This window comes from Phoca vitulina, unplaced genomic scaffold (assembly GCF_004348235.1).
Source record: "Phoca vitulina isolate PV1807 unplaced genomic scaffold, GSC_HSeal_1.0 scaffold9, whole genome shotgun sequence".
NCBI classification, from domain to species: Eukaryota; Metazoa; Chordata; class Mammalia; order Carnivora; family Phocidae; genus Phoca; species Phoca vitulina.
The window spans coordinates 43,206,950-43,225,331 of record NW_022589712.1 but is presented as its reverse complement, the minus strand read 5'-3'; the positions used below and the strand labels follow the sequence as shown (position 1 = coordinate 43,225,331).

The following is an 18,382-nucleotide window of genomic DNA, read 5'->3' as shown; positions in this document are numbered from 1 at the left end:
ATAATAACCATGTAGCAGGTGGCACAGGTGGTCATATACAATAATTAGGGAAGAGAGACAATTCAACACTGTATTTTAAAACATGAATTATTCAATGTCCTGAAGAGATAAGTTAACTACACAAACTAAATCCCTCATTACCAAGAAATGAAAGCTCTAGAATCAAGATTCCCAATAAGGAATGCAGCCATTTTAAATAATGAAAACAGAACAGATCAAAATATCCGAATGACAAGCCAACAGGGTAGGTACTACCAGCCATGCAAAGCTTAATACATCATAGCTGCAAAAGATGCCAAGTTTCAAGGACAAATATTTATAAGAAGAGGAATTAATAGTTTACCACACACACACACACACACACACACACACACAAAAACAGCTCGGCAGGGTGACTCACAATTGAATTACCGCAGCCTACTACACAATCAGGCCAGACCGTGTCTAGACCAAGATTCACCTGGTCAATAACCCAGATCCTCTCTTTTTCCCTCACCTCTGGTCAGACCACTGAAACTCAGGAAAGCACTAATACTGAGACATTGGGAATAGATCACGTTAAGAATCATACTGGGAAGTTATTAAGTAAGTACGGAAATAACAAGAAATTACCCAAACCATAGTCTTAATGTTTTAGAATAGGTTGAAGGGAATATGCAATAATACATTTTATAATCACTGCTTATAGCTATCTTTTACCAGCTGTTTAAGGTGTTATTTCTCCATACTAAATTTGTACTCACAGTTTAAAATTTTTCAGAAAATTTAGTCAATTTTGCAATTAACGTTTAAATACTCAAGAAAATTTAGGGTTCCTTAATTTTTTTGGTATGAATTTAATGAAGCAATCCTTAAATGAAGTATTTATAGTTTTGGGTATCCTTCACATCTAAAAGTGCCTCAGACAATGAAAGCCTCTATTAATTATTATTTTAAAAATTCATAATTCAGGGGCGCCTGGGTGGCTCGGTCGTTAAGCGTCTGCCTTCGGCTCAGGTCATGGTCCCAGGGTCCTGGGATCGAGCCCCGCATCGGGCTCCCTGCTCGGCAGGAAGCCTGCTTCTCCCTCTCCCACTTCCCCTGCTTGTGTTCCCTCTCTCGTTGTCTCTCTCCGTCAAAATAAATTTAAAAAATCTTAAAAAAAAATTCATATTTCAAAAGAGAAAGTCTGTAATTATGGAATCCTAACAGCCCCTGCTAGAATCCAAAGGAGGAAGTGATTTTAAAAGGACTTAAGAAAGACAAAGCTTGAGTTGTCTATTTCTACCAAACAGTCATCATTTGCTTGGTTTTGAAGGACAAATGAATCATAACTTAGTAGGAATCACATTTCCATATTAACCACTTGGGTAGATGCCATGATATATGATTGAGATTACTGCACATTCTCCTTCTAACTACAGGCTTTAAGTTGTGTTGAGGGTAGGTCTCCCAAAGGAACAAAGAATCTGAAGCACAACATGTTAGCTCAAGCAAACGGAAAACTCAAAAGGTCAATACCTCCGAAAGCTACAGTTTGACCAGCTGCCAGATCCTTAGGAATACCACGGAACTGTAAGGATGCCTCTCAAAGAAGGAAAAGCATTAGTCACATCTAATCTGACACATGAGAATAAACACAGAGATAATATTAGAAAAATCACATGATTTTGGCAAATAATAAATATTTACACTTCGCACATCTTGGGTGAAGGAAAAAAATAGGAAAAAAAAAAACAACAGAAAAGAGTTCATCTAACTTGTTAGCTTTATGAGGGCAAATAATAAATATTCACACTTCGCATATCTTGGGTGAAGGAAAAAAATAGGAAAAAAAAAAACAACAGAAAAGACTTCATCTAACTTGTTAGCTTTATGAGGGCTACCTTCCTGGCATTTGCTCCTGAGTGAATGGGAGAAGCAATCTTAGGAAGACCCAACCCCCAATTTAAAAAAAGAAAGAGAGAGAGGGAACAAAACCAACTAAAAAACGAAACCAAAACAAACAGAAACATCTTGGGAATACAAGTATTCCATCTGCAAAATTAAGCACAATGTCAATTACTTCAAATGCTGTATCACACTGCCCGGCATTGATTATACAACTTCGCAAGTCATGAAGATAAACCTGAAATTATAAAACCTGTCGGGAGAGCTGGTATTCAGAATGGTACTCAATATGGCCAATAGTTCTGTACACATACGGACACATGTCGATATCCCGAAGGTGCTGTGTGGAGCTGGGGAGGCTGAAATGTGACTAGAAAGCTTTTCATGATTATGGCTTTTTTCTCATTTCTTCATCCCAATCAAAATCTAATGCTTCGTCATCTAGTTCTGATAAAGTAAAGAGAGAGTTTTTGGAAAGAAGCAATCTCTCAGTGGACCCCTCCAGCTGAAAAGTTTTCCTTTTCCTGCCAAGCACTATAGCTGTGGCCCCGGGAGGAGGGCTGGGGCCTCTCGCCCCCCGGTTCTCACTTTCAGGAGGAGGAGGGGATTCTGATTTGGATTCAGAGGGGGAAGTAAAGGAGAAGTTGGCCAATCTGGCTAATGTGCAAGCATGAACCTTGCTGCTCTTATTATTGCATGAGACCTCTTCCTTTCTGTCTCTTTGACAAGTAAGAGGAGAATGCCCAGTCTGGTTCCCAAGCTCAAGTTCAGGCTGGGTGACTCTTCCTTCAGGGCCGTGTTTGCTTTCCTCTCTTGACCGGTCTTCCTCCAGTGCCCGCTGAGACACTTCCTGTGCCTTACCCTGTGGCTCATTCGAGTTTCTGCTTCCTGAGGTAGAAGCCAACTTTTGTGGCCCCTTCCCAGGCAGAGCTGCTTCTTTTCTTGCTCTCTGGCGAGTTCTGGGACTTGGAACTGCTCCTTCAGTTGTGCCAGGAGACACAGCACTGTGGTCTTCAGGGGAGTGGGTCAGTTTTGACTTCTGTTTGAAAGTAAATTTTGCCAGTTTGGCCAGGGGGGGACCTGGACTCTCAACACTTTCAAGCTCAGGCTCTTCCATCTGAGCAAGGGATTTTTGTCTCTTTCTTTTGGGAGTTTCCAGTGTTCCTTCAGGGCCAGGGGCAGGACTGGACCGAGGCTGAGGAGGGCCTGTGGGCTGTAAAGGCACCGTGGCGGGGCTCCCGCACAACTCCTGCGCACCGGCCTTGCGCAGCTGGTGCAGCTTCCTGGGGACGTGATGAGTCAGTACTGAGTCCGGTTCACCAGCAGATCCTGCTACTTCGGAAACGATTGCTGCCCTTTTTGCCTCTTTCCCTTCAACATGGTCTGGCCTCGATGGAGCTTCTGTCTGTCCTGGTGCTGGAAGCTGTCCAGTTTCCAATTTGCTCCTTTGGCCTGGCTCACCCTTTACCTTACCCTGAGATTTGTTCTTGAAGTTTTGCAAAGCCATTTTCCCCCCAGTTGTTTTGGGAAATACAGGCACAGTGTTTTGAGGTTCAAGCTGATGAGTTGCTATGGAGTCAAACCAGTCCAAACTGTCATCTTTGCTATTTTTGTGCTCAGTGGAATATTTTCTATTTGTTGGTCTATTAGGCCCCCCATGGGATAGGGGATCGGGAAGTGGGCTTCCCTCGGGACTGCATCCAGGAGAGGAGGTCAGCATGCTACAGTTCACTTCCTGCTGTGCTGACCAGATTCTGGACTTTGGTGCTTCTCCTGGGTCATTTTTGGAGGATCCTGGGTTAGTCTCTGCCTCCACTGCCTGTGGCTGGGATTGGTGCACACTCTGATTCTGTAACCTGTAGCAGAGATAAGTAAGGAAAATGTATTGAGAGAAGAGAATTTGCGTTAACCTTTCCATTTCTTTAGTCTCTGAGATGCCATCTAAAGGGCTTGAGTCCAACATAATTCCAAGTTAATGCCAAATATAGTCTCTTAGAGCAGCAGGAGGAAATTATCCTTTTTCATCAGTATAGGATTTAAGTGCTCTGATAATCATTTTAAAATTTAGTGAAACAAAGGAAATGAAGTAGCAGGTCTGTCTACTTTTTAAGCTCTCCCTACAAGTCCATTCAAGTTATTTAAGACTGTTTGAAGGTCAGTGTAAAATACTCATTCTTATCTCTCCTGTTAAATGTTCTGCTATAAGACAGGCTTGTCGCTATTTGCATGGTGGCCAGTTGCTGATCAAGTGGTTGTTTCATAGCCGGTTTGCAGATCAGAAACAAAGTGGAAGAGCAGAAATTATGATCTCACATCTCTTGACCTGAGTACTGAATGTTAGTGCACCTACAAGTCCCCTTCCTTGGGAGTAGAGACCATGATTCCCGCCACTGTGGCTCACACTGCCCCCGGGACGGCGCGTGCACGGCACACGCCCTCCAGGCAACTGGGACATCTTTCCTGCAAAGCTCAGCCCACGCTTCAACATGTGCTCTGGGCAGCTACTCTCTATCAAGCTGACACAGAGGTGAAACCTACTGACCTCCTGGAATGAAGGATCTGATCAGTGATAATCATTTTTAATCTTGGGCATATTAGAAACTGAAATAATTCCAGAGGACCAATTTGTAACAGAGATGGTAGTTTCTCAAAAGAAGGTCCTTCAGAAAGCCCTTCCTAACAACTCAGAAATGGCTTCTCAGTATAAGGGGCAACATGACCCCACTTCCATGTGTTAAATTTGAAAAGGAATTAAACCAAAAAGCGGATGAGTAAATTATTCTAAGTCATGTGTAATCACAGAAAAAGGCGTAGAAGAAAAGACATTAAATTTAAATGCATTTTAAATTTAAATATATTTAAATATATTAAAATGTTAATGGTAGGCCTTTCTGGGAAATAAGATTATATGCGATTTTTGCTTTCTTAATTTATTACTGTTACTTTCCAAAATACTCTATAAAGAACATGTATTACCTCTTATGATCAGGAAAAAAACCGCAAAAAATTATTGTAAAAATACTGGGTTATATTCACTCACTGTAGATTTGGACACATTAATACAGCAAAATCCATATTCATTGTAGTCATAACCAAACAACAAGAAAAAAGAAATAGCTTTCAAAATTACTACTATCTGATATACATCAAATTGAGGTTAGGGATATTCATAATTGTCAAAGCTCCTTAAAAATGTTCTAAAAGATAGGGAATTTTAAAGGGGTAGAATAATTTAGCCCTACCATTTTAGTCTAATTCTGACTTTGGCAATTAAATTCTCCCCGACATAAAATGTCGGCAGTTTTACTATACGTTCCTAAAACACAGCTTCTTTGCATTCTGTTTTCAGGTGGATACAATGGCCACCATTTGAGGCTGGCTGTCACTAGTAAGCATTTTCCAGAATAAAAGTGTGATAAAAATACAAATAGTTGTATTACTCATATTTGACCCCCTGAAGGGATAGAGAACTCTTTCCTAAGGGGATAAACCCAAAAGCTACTTGGGCTTTTCTCACATGGTAAGATTGGCTTTAGATGTGTCTTGGAGGTCATTCACTTTCATTTGCAATGCACCTGGTTTTATAGCTTTGAGGATCAACACCCAGAACATGCCCCTGCATTTCAAAGACGTCTATACCAGAAGAAAAGAATATTTTAAGATAGAATCCTTTTTTTAGATCATTATCTATTCTTTTTTTTCTTCTTCTTTCCCTCCAGAAGGGTCATTTTGAATTTGGTTAAGTCCAACTGCTATTTTTCTATCACATAACACCGATTCTGAGCTTCGTATTTCTTTCCTTCCTGAATCCAGCATATGACAGCTTTTGGTAGTCCACATGACCAGTTTCTGGTCAGTCAAAATGAGCAGCTTCTCCAAAGCCAAGCCAGGCCCGGGGCAGGCCTGAAAAGGATCTGCTACATCAAACCATAAAAGAACCAAAGGAATAGCTTTCATCTCAACACCATGCTCTGGATCATTAAAAAGCCAGGAGACCAAAAGGAAAGGGGGTTGATTTTATACAAAGGGCAAGATTACTGCAGGCTGGCACCTGGGTATTAGCAACACAAAGCCAGTCCCACACTCCCCCAGAAGGCTGTGCTGGCGTTTTAGGAGTTTGAGAGAGAATGCTACTGGATGAAGGCAGTGACTGAAAGGAGAAAAGCCAAGAAAAGAATTCTCAAGGTTTTACTTATTCAGTCAACAGTCCCCCTACAGTCCCCAAATTCTCCTTCAGCAGCTGCTCTGCTTCCACATGTCTCCATTCACCAGCCCCCAGCTTGGAGGTCAACGCCAACAGCCAGACTCAGGGCAGTCACTGAGCCACTTGCATTGATCACGAAGAGACCCAGATGGATACCCCTGCCATTGCTCACTCATGTTTCACAGGTATACACTCAAAGTCTAGCTTTTTAGAAGCTCATGTATGCAGGGAGCATGCAAACATTAAAGTGGGCGCAAAAATTCTTTAGGTAAGGCACGTGACACGTTCCTTCCCATGTGTCCATATTTTAACAAAACTTAGAAAGCGGAGTTTTGAAACATTGCTTTTGTCATTCTTGAGTTGTTACCCTGTGGGATGAGAAATAGATTTTCTTCTTTAACAAAATACATCATTCTCCCTAGGGGTTTTTTTTTTTTAGTCTGTTAAATATGTAAAATTTTAAAAGTCATGACTTTGGGCATGTAGGGAAGGGAAATGATGATGCTGAAGGGAGGGTCAGAGCTGTTGCCTTTCCCAGGTGAAAGTCAGTACTAGTTATCTCTACTTCCCTAACTTTCCCCACATGCTAGCTTTGGCTGGCCTAAAGCAGTCTGGGCCTCAGTCTTCTGTGATTTTCTTTCACCAGGGTTATATAAAGATCAAATATTTATTATGCTTGGAGAAAAGCTTAAAAACATTAAGAATAAAATTAAAATATTAATAAACACTAAGATTCTTTATGTAAACTCCCTTGCGCATGTCCTTTCCTGGCAAGGAAAAATGATAAAGCCAAATTATTAAAATATTTTGTGTCTGGGTCTGGCTTGGGGTAGATCACTTTCCTGGAGTCCAACTTCTTCTTTCTTAACAGCATTCCCAGGCACCTCTCTGAATAGCACTGCTCTACTTCTCTTGAGCCAAAGAAAAGAAGAGAAGAAGTAGTGGCAGTAAACAGAATGAAGCCCATTTACCAAGATTTCTTGATTCCATGGAAACTGTGTGTCTTCAGTGTAAACTGTGAGTAGCCAAATTTGGTGTTTCTCATGTAATTGGGAACCAGTGGTATAAATTCAGTAAATTAATATACAGTTTGGTATATATAGGAAAGGACCAGCCAGTGTTCTCTATGAGGCTCACCAAACCAGCAAGCCAAGGAAATGTAGCTATGGAAGGTGGTCTCCAAAGATGGGAGCCATCAATTCCCCTGTTCCTGTATGTCTATGTCACCCCTCCCATCAAGAGGTGGTGTCTATTTTCCCCTACCTTGCATGAGGCCTGATCTTGTATAAAATGTGGCAGAAATGATGTTGTACCAGTTCTGGCCCAGCTCATAAGAGGCCTGGCAGCTTCCATTTTTGTTCTGTTGGAGCCTTAAGCTACTGCCTTATAGTAGAGAGAGCCCAGCCAACACCAAGTGGAGTGGAGATAGCATTCTCACTGAGCCCTCCTGAATTTCTGACTCTCAGAAAAGTGAGCACTAAAACGGTGGTGGCGGTGGGGTTTTTTTGTTTGTTTTTTAAGCCACTGAGCTTTTCGGTAGTTGATTATACAGAAATAGATAACTGAGACAATCCCCCACAGATAGTACAGACAGATTTTCCACTCAGTTTCCACTTTCTTTGTTTCACTAAATGTCCAACAAGGATTTTCCATTATAAGCCTTTCTTGGATTTCTTTTCTCACCTTTCAAGTCTTCTTAGCTCTTCACTCAAGAGGTTGTGCAGCTCTAGCTTTTCCAGAATAAGTTCGCACTGCCTCTGGTACTGCTTCAGAGGGTTTTCAGGAAAGGAAGTGTGGAGCGCATTCACCCCTCCCAGCAGTGCACCACCCTGAAGGGGCGAGAAAATGGAAATATAGCAGGGGGAATCCCCAGGTCAACCTGCATCGAGGAAGCACCCACTAGAGACCACTGCTCCCAGATCAGCCCTCTCCACCCCCATCTTGGTATCAGAATCACCTGGGGGCCTTTTCCAAATTTCAGCAGTTCTCTCCCCCAATTCCTGGTAGCAAGCATTGCTCCAGGAAGCACACTGCCCTAGTGGGGCCATGAGCACCCCTCAGATGTGCTGAGTGAGACCCCTACTGTACACCAGTGGGCAAAAGCGATGCTACGGATGCAAAGGCTATTTCCACGACGAGTTTTTCGTCCTTTTAAATGGTTTCCTTTGGATCTATTTCCTCTGGATCTATATCTAGAATACAATCATTTTTATAACTTCTGATATGCTGTAAACTGTCTTTTCTTTCTTTCTTTTTCTGTCTTTTCTTTTTTTACATGCTTATAATTAGGGTTCAAATATTAGGTGCTAGGGGCACCTGGGTGGCTCAGTCGTTAAGCATCTGCCTTCGGCTCAGGTCATGATCTCAGGGTCCTGGGATCAAGCCCCGCATCGGGCTCCCTGCTCAGCGGTGAGCCTGCTTCTCCCTCTCCCACTCCCCCTGCTTGTGTTCCCTCTCTCGCTGTGTCTCTGTCAAATAAATAAATAAAATCTTTAAAAAAAACCCAAAAAACAAATATTAGGTGCTGAACGCCCTCACCTGCATCGAGGATTCCATTACTGACACGGCTGTAACGGCGTCTTCCAGAGTCACAGTGTCACGAAACATCAGGCGGGCATGAGCTATGAAGATTAGGAAGACAGAAACATCTTTAATGAGTATTTGAAGTGATATATGTAATACTTTATCTGACTCCCCCGAAAAAGTATATTTAATGAATGAGCTACTAATAACAAATTCATTTTACTAAAACAAGCACAAAAGTCTCATTTCAACTAGCTTTAAAGTTGGGCCTAATAAATAAAATAATGGGCCTAATCTTGCACAGCCCATGGCACTTCTGGGCATTTATATGAAAAAGTACTCTGGGCTCCAAAAAGAAAGGGGTTAGACACCTTTTAATCCTCATTCTCTTGTCTCTTATAGAAATACACAATATCAAACTGATTTCTCATCTCTGGGCTTTTCAAAACTACCAAACTCATCAGCTTGCATTTGGGGTACTTCTTGTCTTAATTTTAGCTATAAATCCTTGACAAAGTAAAGTGCATTGGTTTTATAGAACTTTTTATTAAGCATATATTCTGTCATCATATGATACATTCAGTTCATGTGGAACTTTTTTTTTAAGAGTTATTTTAACAAAAGCTAAGTGTAAAAGTCACTCTTAGGAAAAAAGTCTTGAGATGCATGTTAGTTGTAGGTATGCACGTTAAGTCTCATGCCTTTGGGATGGGCTAGTTTCCTCTGTTAGTGGTGGGGTATGAATAGCAATTAGAAAAAAAACAGAGATGCTATACAGGAAACAACTCTAAACAAGAAAGTGTTCCACCCCAAGTGCTAACAGACTGCCATTGAGAAACAAACATTAGTAAATAAGACTTTCTAAATGAATGATGTCTCTAAGATTCCACTTTCTTAATGATGCTACATTCTACTCAATACCCATAATCTGTCCCCAGAAGAACAGAGGTTTCATAGCTCAGAGCCTTTACTTTTTAAGCGACTATGAGCACCTTAGAGTAGAGATTCTTCTTATTCATCTTTGAATCCATGATGCCAAGCTCCATGCCTTACACATATTGGGCACCCAATAGAAGTATTATTTGTTGAATGAAATAAACCTTCTGCTAATCGGATCAAGCTTTCCAACAGGCGGATGGTGGTCCGGGCAGCGTTCCGGGAGTCACTCTGCCTCTGCATCTGGTAGTACCGGAGAAGGACTTGATTACCCACATCGGACAGCCTGGGCTGTAGATTCCTAATCAGGCAGAAGTAGGTTTTCATCTTTTCCATGCTCCAGAGCTTCTTTGATTTGCTTGGGTAACCTGTATATATCAGGTGCTAGGTCAGTAATTTCTAGGAACAGACAAACATCTGCTTTAAGGGTTTTGATAAAGTTCTTACACTCATTTTTAAAAAGATAACTTTCAGGTTTGTGGGCACTGAAACCTAGATGACTCTGCATAGCATATAGTTCAAGAATAAGTAGCCTTAGGATCTAAGCTCAATAAAGGTAAACTTCCTACAGGGGCTAAAATTATCCATAATAATTCTGGTCTGTCCTATTGTAATACACAGTATTTGAGTAAATCTAACTTAAAGAGAAACTTACATTTACAGATTTCTGTTTCATAATTCAGTCCAGTTTTCTTTGTGTGCAAGAGATGAGTGATAATTCTATATCATACGGTTGCCCCCTTTCATCACAAAGAACGTATTCACTGGCTGTAACACCCTCGGTAGGCCCTTCCTGCTCGTTATTCTGGGCGCACTAAATGGCTCCTCGGACAGCCTTCTGTGCAGGCATCTCTACTGCCGCTTAGGTAGGGCGCCTTGGGTATTTACTTCATTTTCTTCAAAGAGAATTTCATTTGGTTATGTCTACTTTTTCTTGGTCAACTTGAATGATTTATCTCCACGTACCTTTGTTTTCTAAGATAAAGGAGGAAATTATACGATCCCAGTCTTCATTCTTGGTATCAAGCAAAACCAGGATCAGATCAAATCGACTTAAGAGGGGGCTGCCGAGGGCGATGTTCACAGACACGGACTCATGGGGGTCATACTGGCCTTTGGGGTTAGTTGCTGCCAGGATGGTGGTCCTTGTGTTCAGCTTGCACACGAGGCTATTAAAAGAAAGGGTACAATTCACTGACTGTTGAGATTAAAATAAAAAGCAAAATTAAACTTGTTAATAAAAAGGGGCTGCTCTTGTACCCTGAAAATCTAGAGAGACTTGTGTGAAAAAGGATGTGGAATGATACAGGGACAAATCACAAACACCAAGTTCGAAGGAAGTACACTTACAGTAACCTATCCTGAAGGGAAGTTACTACTGAATAAACACTTCTTATGCCCCTACTATGAGCAGACCCTTCTGCTGGGTGTTAAGAGGTATACGAAATTAACTAAACATGGATTCTGCTCTTAAGGAGCTTGAAATCTATGAGCTATAATGGTAAGAGAGGGAAGACTATGGTAAGTTCTAGAAGGATAAAGTTCCCAAGGTAAGTAAAGATGATGTATATTCATTTACGTGGATGGAAGAGATGATTAGAGAAACATTACCAAGTAGCTTTTGAACTGGACCCTTCATAACATCTGGACTTTTTTTAAGTGGAGGTAGATAGGTGTGTGTATATATACACACCTACATACAAATATACACACATATATGCACACACACATATTGTTGAGAGTGAAGGTGAGGGGCAGGGGTAAGGGTGACTTTGGAGAATGGTAAGTGGTTGAAGCAAAAACTTCCTGTGTGCTCGCTTCTTTTGATTTTTCTAAAAGTGAAAGAAACAAGAGTCAGAGAGAAGGGGGAGAGGGAGGGAGAGAAACAAAGGAAGGAAAAGAGGGGGAGAGGGGGAAAGGAAATCAGGAAAAATAAGGATTGATTAGCATCACGTCTTTTGTTTGTTTTGAATATAGTGGAGACACAATGTTACATTAGTTTCAGGTGTATAACTTCAGTGATTTGACAAGTTTATACATTCTACTATGTTCACCACCAGCGTAGCTATTATCTGTCCCATCACATCGCTACTACAATATCACTATGTTCCTTACACTCTGCTTTTTATTCCCGTGACTTACTCATTCCAAAACTGAACTCATTCCCTCTCCCTTTCACCTATTTTGCCCCAACTCCCATCCCCCTTCCCTTTGGCAACCATTAGTTTGTTCTTTGTAGTTATAGTTCTGATTCTGCTTTATTTCATTTATGAGTAGACTTATATAAGGTATTTGTCTTTCTCAGTCTGACTTATTTCACTCAGCATAATATCCTCTAGGTCCATCCATGTTGTCTCAAATGGCATGATCTCATCGTTTTTTACAGCTGAGTAATATTTGTGTATGTGTGTGTGTGTGTACATACACATCATATTTTCCTTATCCATTTGTCTATTGATGGACACTTAGGTTGCTTCCATGTCTTAGCTGTTGTAAATAATGCTTCAATAAACATAAGAGTGCATATATCTTTTTGAGTTAGTGTTTTTGTTTTCCAATAGTGGAATTATTGGACCATATGGTGTTTCTATTTTTAATTTTTTGAGGAACCTCCATACTGCTTTCCACAATAGCTATACCAATTTACATTCCCACCAACAGTGCAGGAGGGTTCCTTTTTCTCCACAACCTCACTAACATTTGTTGTTTCTTATCTTTTTTATTTTAGCCATTCTAGCAGGTGATATCTCATTATAGTTTTGATTTGCATTTCCGTGATGATTAGTGACGGTGAGCATCTTTTTATGTGTCTGTTGGCCATCAGTATGTCTTCTTTGGAAAAATGTCTATTCAGGGCCAGAAAATCCTAAAGAATCCACCAAAAAAGTACTAGAATAAACAAATTCAGTAAAGTGGCAAGATACAAAATTAGTACCAAGAAATCTGTAGCTTTTCCATACACTAACAATGAAACTGCAGAAAGAGAAATTTAAAAAAAAAACACCATTTACAGCTGCACCAAAAAGAATAAAATACCTAGAAATAAGCTTAACCAAAGAGGTGAAAGACCTATACTCTGAAAACTATAAAACACTGATGAAAGAAATTGAAGGTGACACAAACAAATGGAAAGATTTTTCATGCTCATGGGTTGGAAGAACAAATACTCCTAAAATGTCTACACTACCCAAAGTCATCTATAAATTCAATGCAATCTCTATCAAAATACCAACATTATTTTTCACAGAACTAGAACAAATAGCAAAATTTGTATGGACTCACAGAAGACCCCAAATAGTCAAAACAATCCTGAGAAAGAACAAAGATGGAGGTATCACAATTCTAGATTTCAAGATATATTACAAAGCTGTAGTAATCGAAACAGTATGGTACTGGCACAAAAACAGACACATAGATCAATGGAACAGCATAGACTCCAGAAACAAACTCACGAATTACATGGTCAGTTCATCTATGAGAAAGGAGGCAAGAATACACAATGGGGAAAAGACAGTTTTTTCAATAAATGGTGCTGTGAAAACTGGACAAGACTGAAACTGGACTACTTTCTAATACCATGCACAAAAATAAAATGGATTAAAGACCTAAGCATGAGACCTGAAACCATCCTAGAAGAGAACATGGGCAGTAATTTCTCTAACATCAACCATAGCAACACTTTTCTTTTTCTTTCGTTCTCTTTCTTCCTTCCTTCCTTCCTCCTTCCTTCCTTTCTTAAATAGATTTTATTTATTTGAAAGAGAGAGTGTGTGTGTGCTTGTACAAGCAGGGAGGAGGGGCAGAGGGGGAGGGAGAGGGACAAGCAGATTCCACACTGAGCCCCTAAAGCTGGGCTCAATCTCAGGACCCTGAGATCATGACCTGAGCTGAAACCAAGTCAGACGCTTAACCAACTGAGCCACCCATATAGCAACATTTTTCTAGATAAGTCTCCTAAAACAAGAGAAATGAAAGCAAAAATAAGCTATTGGGAATACATCAAAATAAAAAGCTTTTTTACAGCAAAGGCAACCATCAAGAAAACAAAAGACAACTTACTGAATGGGAGGAGATGTTTGTAAATGATAAATCCGGAAAGGGTTAATATCCAAAATATATAAAGAACTTACAGAACTCAGCACCAAAGAAACCAAACAATCCAATTAAAAAGTGGGCAGAGGACCTGCATGGTTATTTTTCCAAAGAAGATACACAGATGGCCAACAGATATGAAAAGCATCACGTTTTTGAAGAGCAACAGTGAAGGGCAGACTGAGGAGGTCTATATGGGGAAAATTGTGGCCAGGACCCATGGAGGAGATGGGGCAATGGTACGGGGAGAGGCACACAAGTCCTGAAGGAGCAGTGGCACCGTGGGTATGGTTATGCCATAACTTAGATACTGTTTTTAAACTTATTAATGATGGGCAAGTCCCTAAAATAACATGGCATATTCATTAACAATAACAAATGTAGATTCTTTTCTCTCTGCAAATTTGTATGCTCTCTATTCAATGGCCGTTTTTAGTTATAGTGGCATGTCTGCCTCTCAGCAGTCACAGCCCGGTGACATCAGCAAACATGTGCTACATTTGTTAATGTCTATTTCCAGTTGGCTCTAGTGATCAGCCCATGCCCTAAGACTGAAAAAGTTTGAGAATCTTTATTTGTGGTAAATGGCACAAGAAGACACTCATCAAAGAAAGACAAACAAGGCACCAAATCCCCCCTTTAAAACCAAATCCCCTTTAAAAAAATTACTGAAAGGGAAAAATTCTGAACAGACAGTCTACATCTTATAATGTATGTGCCAAAATGGCTTTATAAAGGTAGTTGTTTAGAACTTGGAACCTAGTTTGCCAAAAAGAATGTAGTAGATTGCTCCTAACTAATCCCACTAAACACATTTAATCCATACTGAAGTGAGGCTGCTTGCATTTATCATGGAAAAGGAATATTGCTGGAATACTGGCAAGGAAACAAAATACAACTGCATACAAAGTGATTTTTAAAAAAAATTATTTTCAATGTGAGGTACAATTGACTGTTCTTCCTCTCTCTGATCAACAAATAAGCCATTTCCTGTTTGCAAAGGACTGGACTGAGGTTTCAAGAAGGTATACAGTGGTCCCTGCCTTCAGTCAGTTTACAACAGAACCGCTGGGGGATGGGGAGGTTCTACGCAGCGCCTGCCAAGCAACGGATGACGGCATCCATGTCAGCATTAGCATCGGCTAAGAGACACTTCCACGGAGACTCCTGGGTATCTACAAGGTATATAATCTTACAGCTATCCATGATATGAGAAGGAAAATAAACAAGCAACCACAGAAAGAAGGTGGTGAATTATTCCTAATTGGGAGAAAATGAAATGAATAAGCTTAAGGAAGGGGGCTAAGGACAATTTATATGTGAAGAAAAGGGCTGCCTGATAAGCAGTTAGTGGAAATGTGAGCAATGAAAAATAGGGGAGTGGTCATCTGAAAGAAGGGAAGGTAGTACACATGCCTAGTGGTTGCAGATCTGTGATACAAACAAACACTACTGCATTAGAAGCTGAATGGGGCTTTAGAAAACGCAGATACACATACACAATCGAATCCTAAGTACTTTGTGCATAGTGGTGGCTCACTAAATAACTCCTTAATGAACTCACCAATTAGTGTAAGGTAATGGTCATTTTTCCAACCCAGTAGGACCTCCATTTTCTTCCATAACAATAACGGTAACTACCGTATCTGTAATAGCAAGATTTGTGCTAGGCTTTATGTATACATACTTTCCCTAAGAGGCACAATCACCTGAAAGGTAGATAACATATCACCAACTTGGAAATATGGAAAGTAGAAGTTGAAAGACGTTAGTAACTCCCTGACAGGTGACAGAGAGCAGCAGAGCTGCCATTCAAACCCAGACCAGCCAGCTCCACAACCAGTGCTCTTTTACCTGCAGACTGCCCCCTCCCCCCCGACGGTGTACCATCTGAAACAGTTCCTGTGGTCACAGAGAACCCTCCTGATGCTTTAGGTATTCACTGACTTGCCTTATCTTTTTCCTACTTGATTTGATCCTCCTTGAGGGGCTGTGACTTATTGTTGTCCTCACATGCCTGTCACATATTAAATGCTCATAAACATTTACTAAATACACGAAAAATTAAAAAACAAAGCTTTACCTAGTTCAGTATTTCTAAAATTCAGTGCCATTCTATACTTACAGGTTTCAACAGCCATAAAATAATCATGCTAACATGCATATTTTTCTACATTAACTTCAAGGAATGAAAACATTCCAGTTTCTGGAAAAGCCACCTTTTTAAAAATTCAGTTAATTAACATATAGCGTATTATTAGTTTCAGAGGTAGAGTTTAGTGATTCATCAGTTGCATATAACACCAGTGCTCACTACATCAGGTGCCCTCCTTAAAGTCCACCACCCAGTTACCCTATCTTCCCGCCCCCTCCCCCCAGCAACCCTGTTTATTTCCTATGACTAAGACTCTCTTACGGTTTGTCTCCCCCTCTGATTTCGATTTATTTTATTTTTCCCTCCCTTCCCCTATGGTCCTCTGTTTTGTTTCTTAAATTCCATGTATGAGTGAAATCATACGATAATTTTTCTATTTTTAGTCTACATGTTTATACTTTCCTAAAAACATAGTAACTTTTCTAAACATTGTAAAGTTAGGTTACATAAATTATTTTCACTATTACAGGCTCTCCGGAAAGTGCTTTCGTTTTTGCAATGCTCTCCCAGTATTCTCGGTACATCCTTTACGAGGTGATCCCCATCTCCACTCATGGCTTCAATCACCGTTGATACACTGGTACCCCTAAACTCAGTTCTCGCTTGTGACGGTGGCTGCTATGTGTTCACCAAACTTTGTTTCCCTTTCACCCTAAGAGCAGAGCCAGACCGTGTTTCCCATCTCTTTTATGGGGGTCAAGTAGGACTGCAGTGAGTAAGTGTTGCCAGTGGAATGGGGGTGAAGGAACATGCCATTTCCGGGGGGGTCCCTAAAAGCCTTCCTGTGCAACCGTCCTTGTTCTCTCTCTCTCTTTGCCAGGATAGACAAGGATAAGGCCATGGAGTCAGAGAGCCACCTGAAGGAGGAAGCCTGGGTCCTGGATGATTGTGTTGAGCAGAGCATCCCACCCTCAACCCACATTAGACTGTGGCGTGAAGCAAGAAAAACTCCCTTTGGCAACATCCTGCAGGAAAGAGATGAGCATAGGAAAGAACTGACCAGTTCTCAAGCAGGAATGAAAGACAATAGACAGCTCAGAACTGTGAAGTTTTGAAAGGCTGTAAAAAAACACAACTGCTTCTAGACCCCAGAGAGTAACAGCAAGACTGAAAAGGCTTTGAACAACAGAGCCCTGTTGTAAATTTTCTCAGTTGTACAAAATGACCCAGGGTAAGTAAGGTGAAGCCTTCAGTTTTAGATGGCCTGAAGGCAGCCACCACTAGGATGAATAAAAGAGGAATGTTCACAGCAATACTATTCACAATGGCCAAGAGGTGGGAGCAACACAGGTGTCCATGGATGGATGAATACATAAACAAAATGTGATACACACACACATGCACACAATGAAATATTATTCAGCTTTAAAAAGAAAGGAAGTTCTATTTACTACAACAGGGATGAACCTAGAGGACATTAGTATACTAAGGGAAATAAGTCAGTCACAAAAGATAAATATGGAATGATCACACTTATATGGGATTTCTAGAGTAGTCAAATTCATAGCAACAGAAAGTAAAATGGTGATTTCCAGGGACTGGGGAGAGGGGAAAATGGGGAGTTGTGGTTTAATGGGTATAGAGTTTCAGTTCTGCAAGATGAAAATAGTTTTGAAGATTAGTTGTACAACAATGTGAATATGAATATACTTAACACCACTGAACAGTACATTAGCACAGTAATTAGAAATAATTAGGGTGGTAAATTTCATGTTATGTATTTTTTTAACCACAATAAAAAAAATGGAAGCTTTTATGGACTGAATGTTTGTGATTCCCCCAAATTCACATGTTGAAGCCCTAACCCCCAATGTGATGATACTGAGTTGGGGCCTAAGGGAGGGTCGTGCCCCCATAATGGGATAAATGTCCTTGTGGGAAGTGGAGGAGAGACCAGAGCTCTCTCTCTGTGTCTCTCTCTACACACACACACACACATACACACACAGAGCAAGGAAAAACCATGTGAGCACTGGGAGAAGGCAGCTGTTTACAAGCCAGGAAGAGGGTTCTCACTAGGAACCGAATCTGCCAGCACTTTGACCTTGTACTTCCAGCTTCCAGAACTGTGAGAAATAAATGTCTGCTGTTGAAGCCACCCAGTCGATGGTATTTTGTTATAGCAGCCCACAATAAGACAAAGGCAAAGAAGAAAACAAAAACCCAACAAACCAGGCTCGAGGAATATGTGAAGAAAAGAACTCTGGATCCTGGCACATGCAACTGATGGGAAGCAAAGAGATGAGAGGCCTGTTTCCAGGGGATCTGTGCTGCCCAAGAAACCACCACCTCACTCTAAAGAAAGCCTCCATTGCTTTCAAGTTGTAAAACAACCTGGGGCAAAGAGGACACCAGAAGTACAAGCAAAAAAAGACAGAATAGATAAAATGGACTTCATCAAAATTAAAAACTTTGTGCTTCAAAGAATACCATCAAAGAAGTGAAAAAACCCACAGAATGAAATTATTTGCATATCATATATGTGTGAAAGGACTTATATCCAGAACATACAAATAACTCCTAAAAGTCAACAATAAAAGAACAAATAATCCACTTCAAAAATGGGCAAAGGAGGGGCGCCTGGGTGGCTCAGTTGGTTAAGC

At 40.6% G+C, this 18,382-nt stretch overlaps 1 protein-coding gene across 1 annotated transcript in view; it reads right to left on the bottom strand.

The window, feature by feature from the left end:
• Positions 1 to 1,096: 1,096 nt before the first annotated feature.
• The window catches only part of MCM9 (minichromosome maintenance 9 homologous recombination repair factor), an 89,625-nt gene continuing 72,339 nt past the window's right edge, over positions 1,097 to 18,382 (bottom strand). The window contains exons 9-13 of the mRNA XM_032407988.1: positions 10,499 to 10,701; positions 9,697 to 9,900; positions 8,612 to 8,694; positions 7,757 to 7,902; positions 1,097 to 3,725 (exon numbers count right to left, since the gene is read on the bottom strand). Of these exons, the coding sequence (XP_032263879.1) occupies positions 2,258 to 3,725; positions 7,757 to 7,902; positions 8,612 to 8,694; positions 9,697 to 9,900; positions 10,499 to 10,701 (2,104 nt within the window). The 3' untranslated portion in view covers positions 1,097 to 2,257. The remainder of the gene's footprint in view (positions 3,726 to 7,756; positions 7,903 to 8,611; positions 8,695 to 9,696; positions 9,901 to 10,498; positions 10,702 to 18,382) is intronic.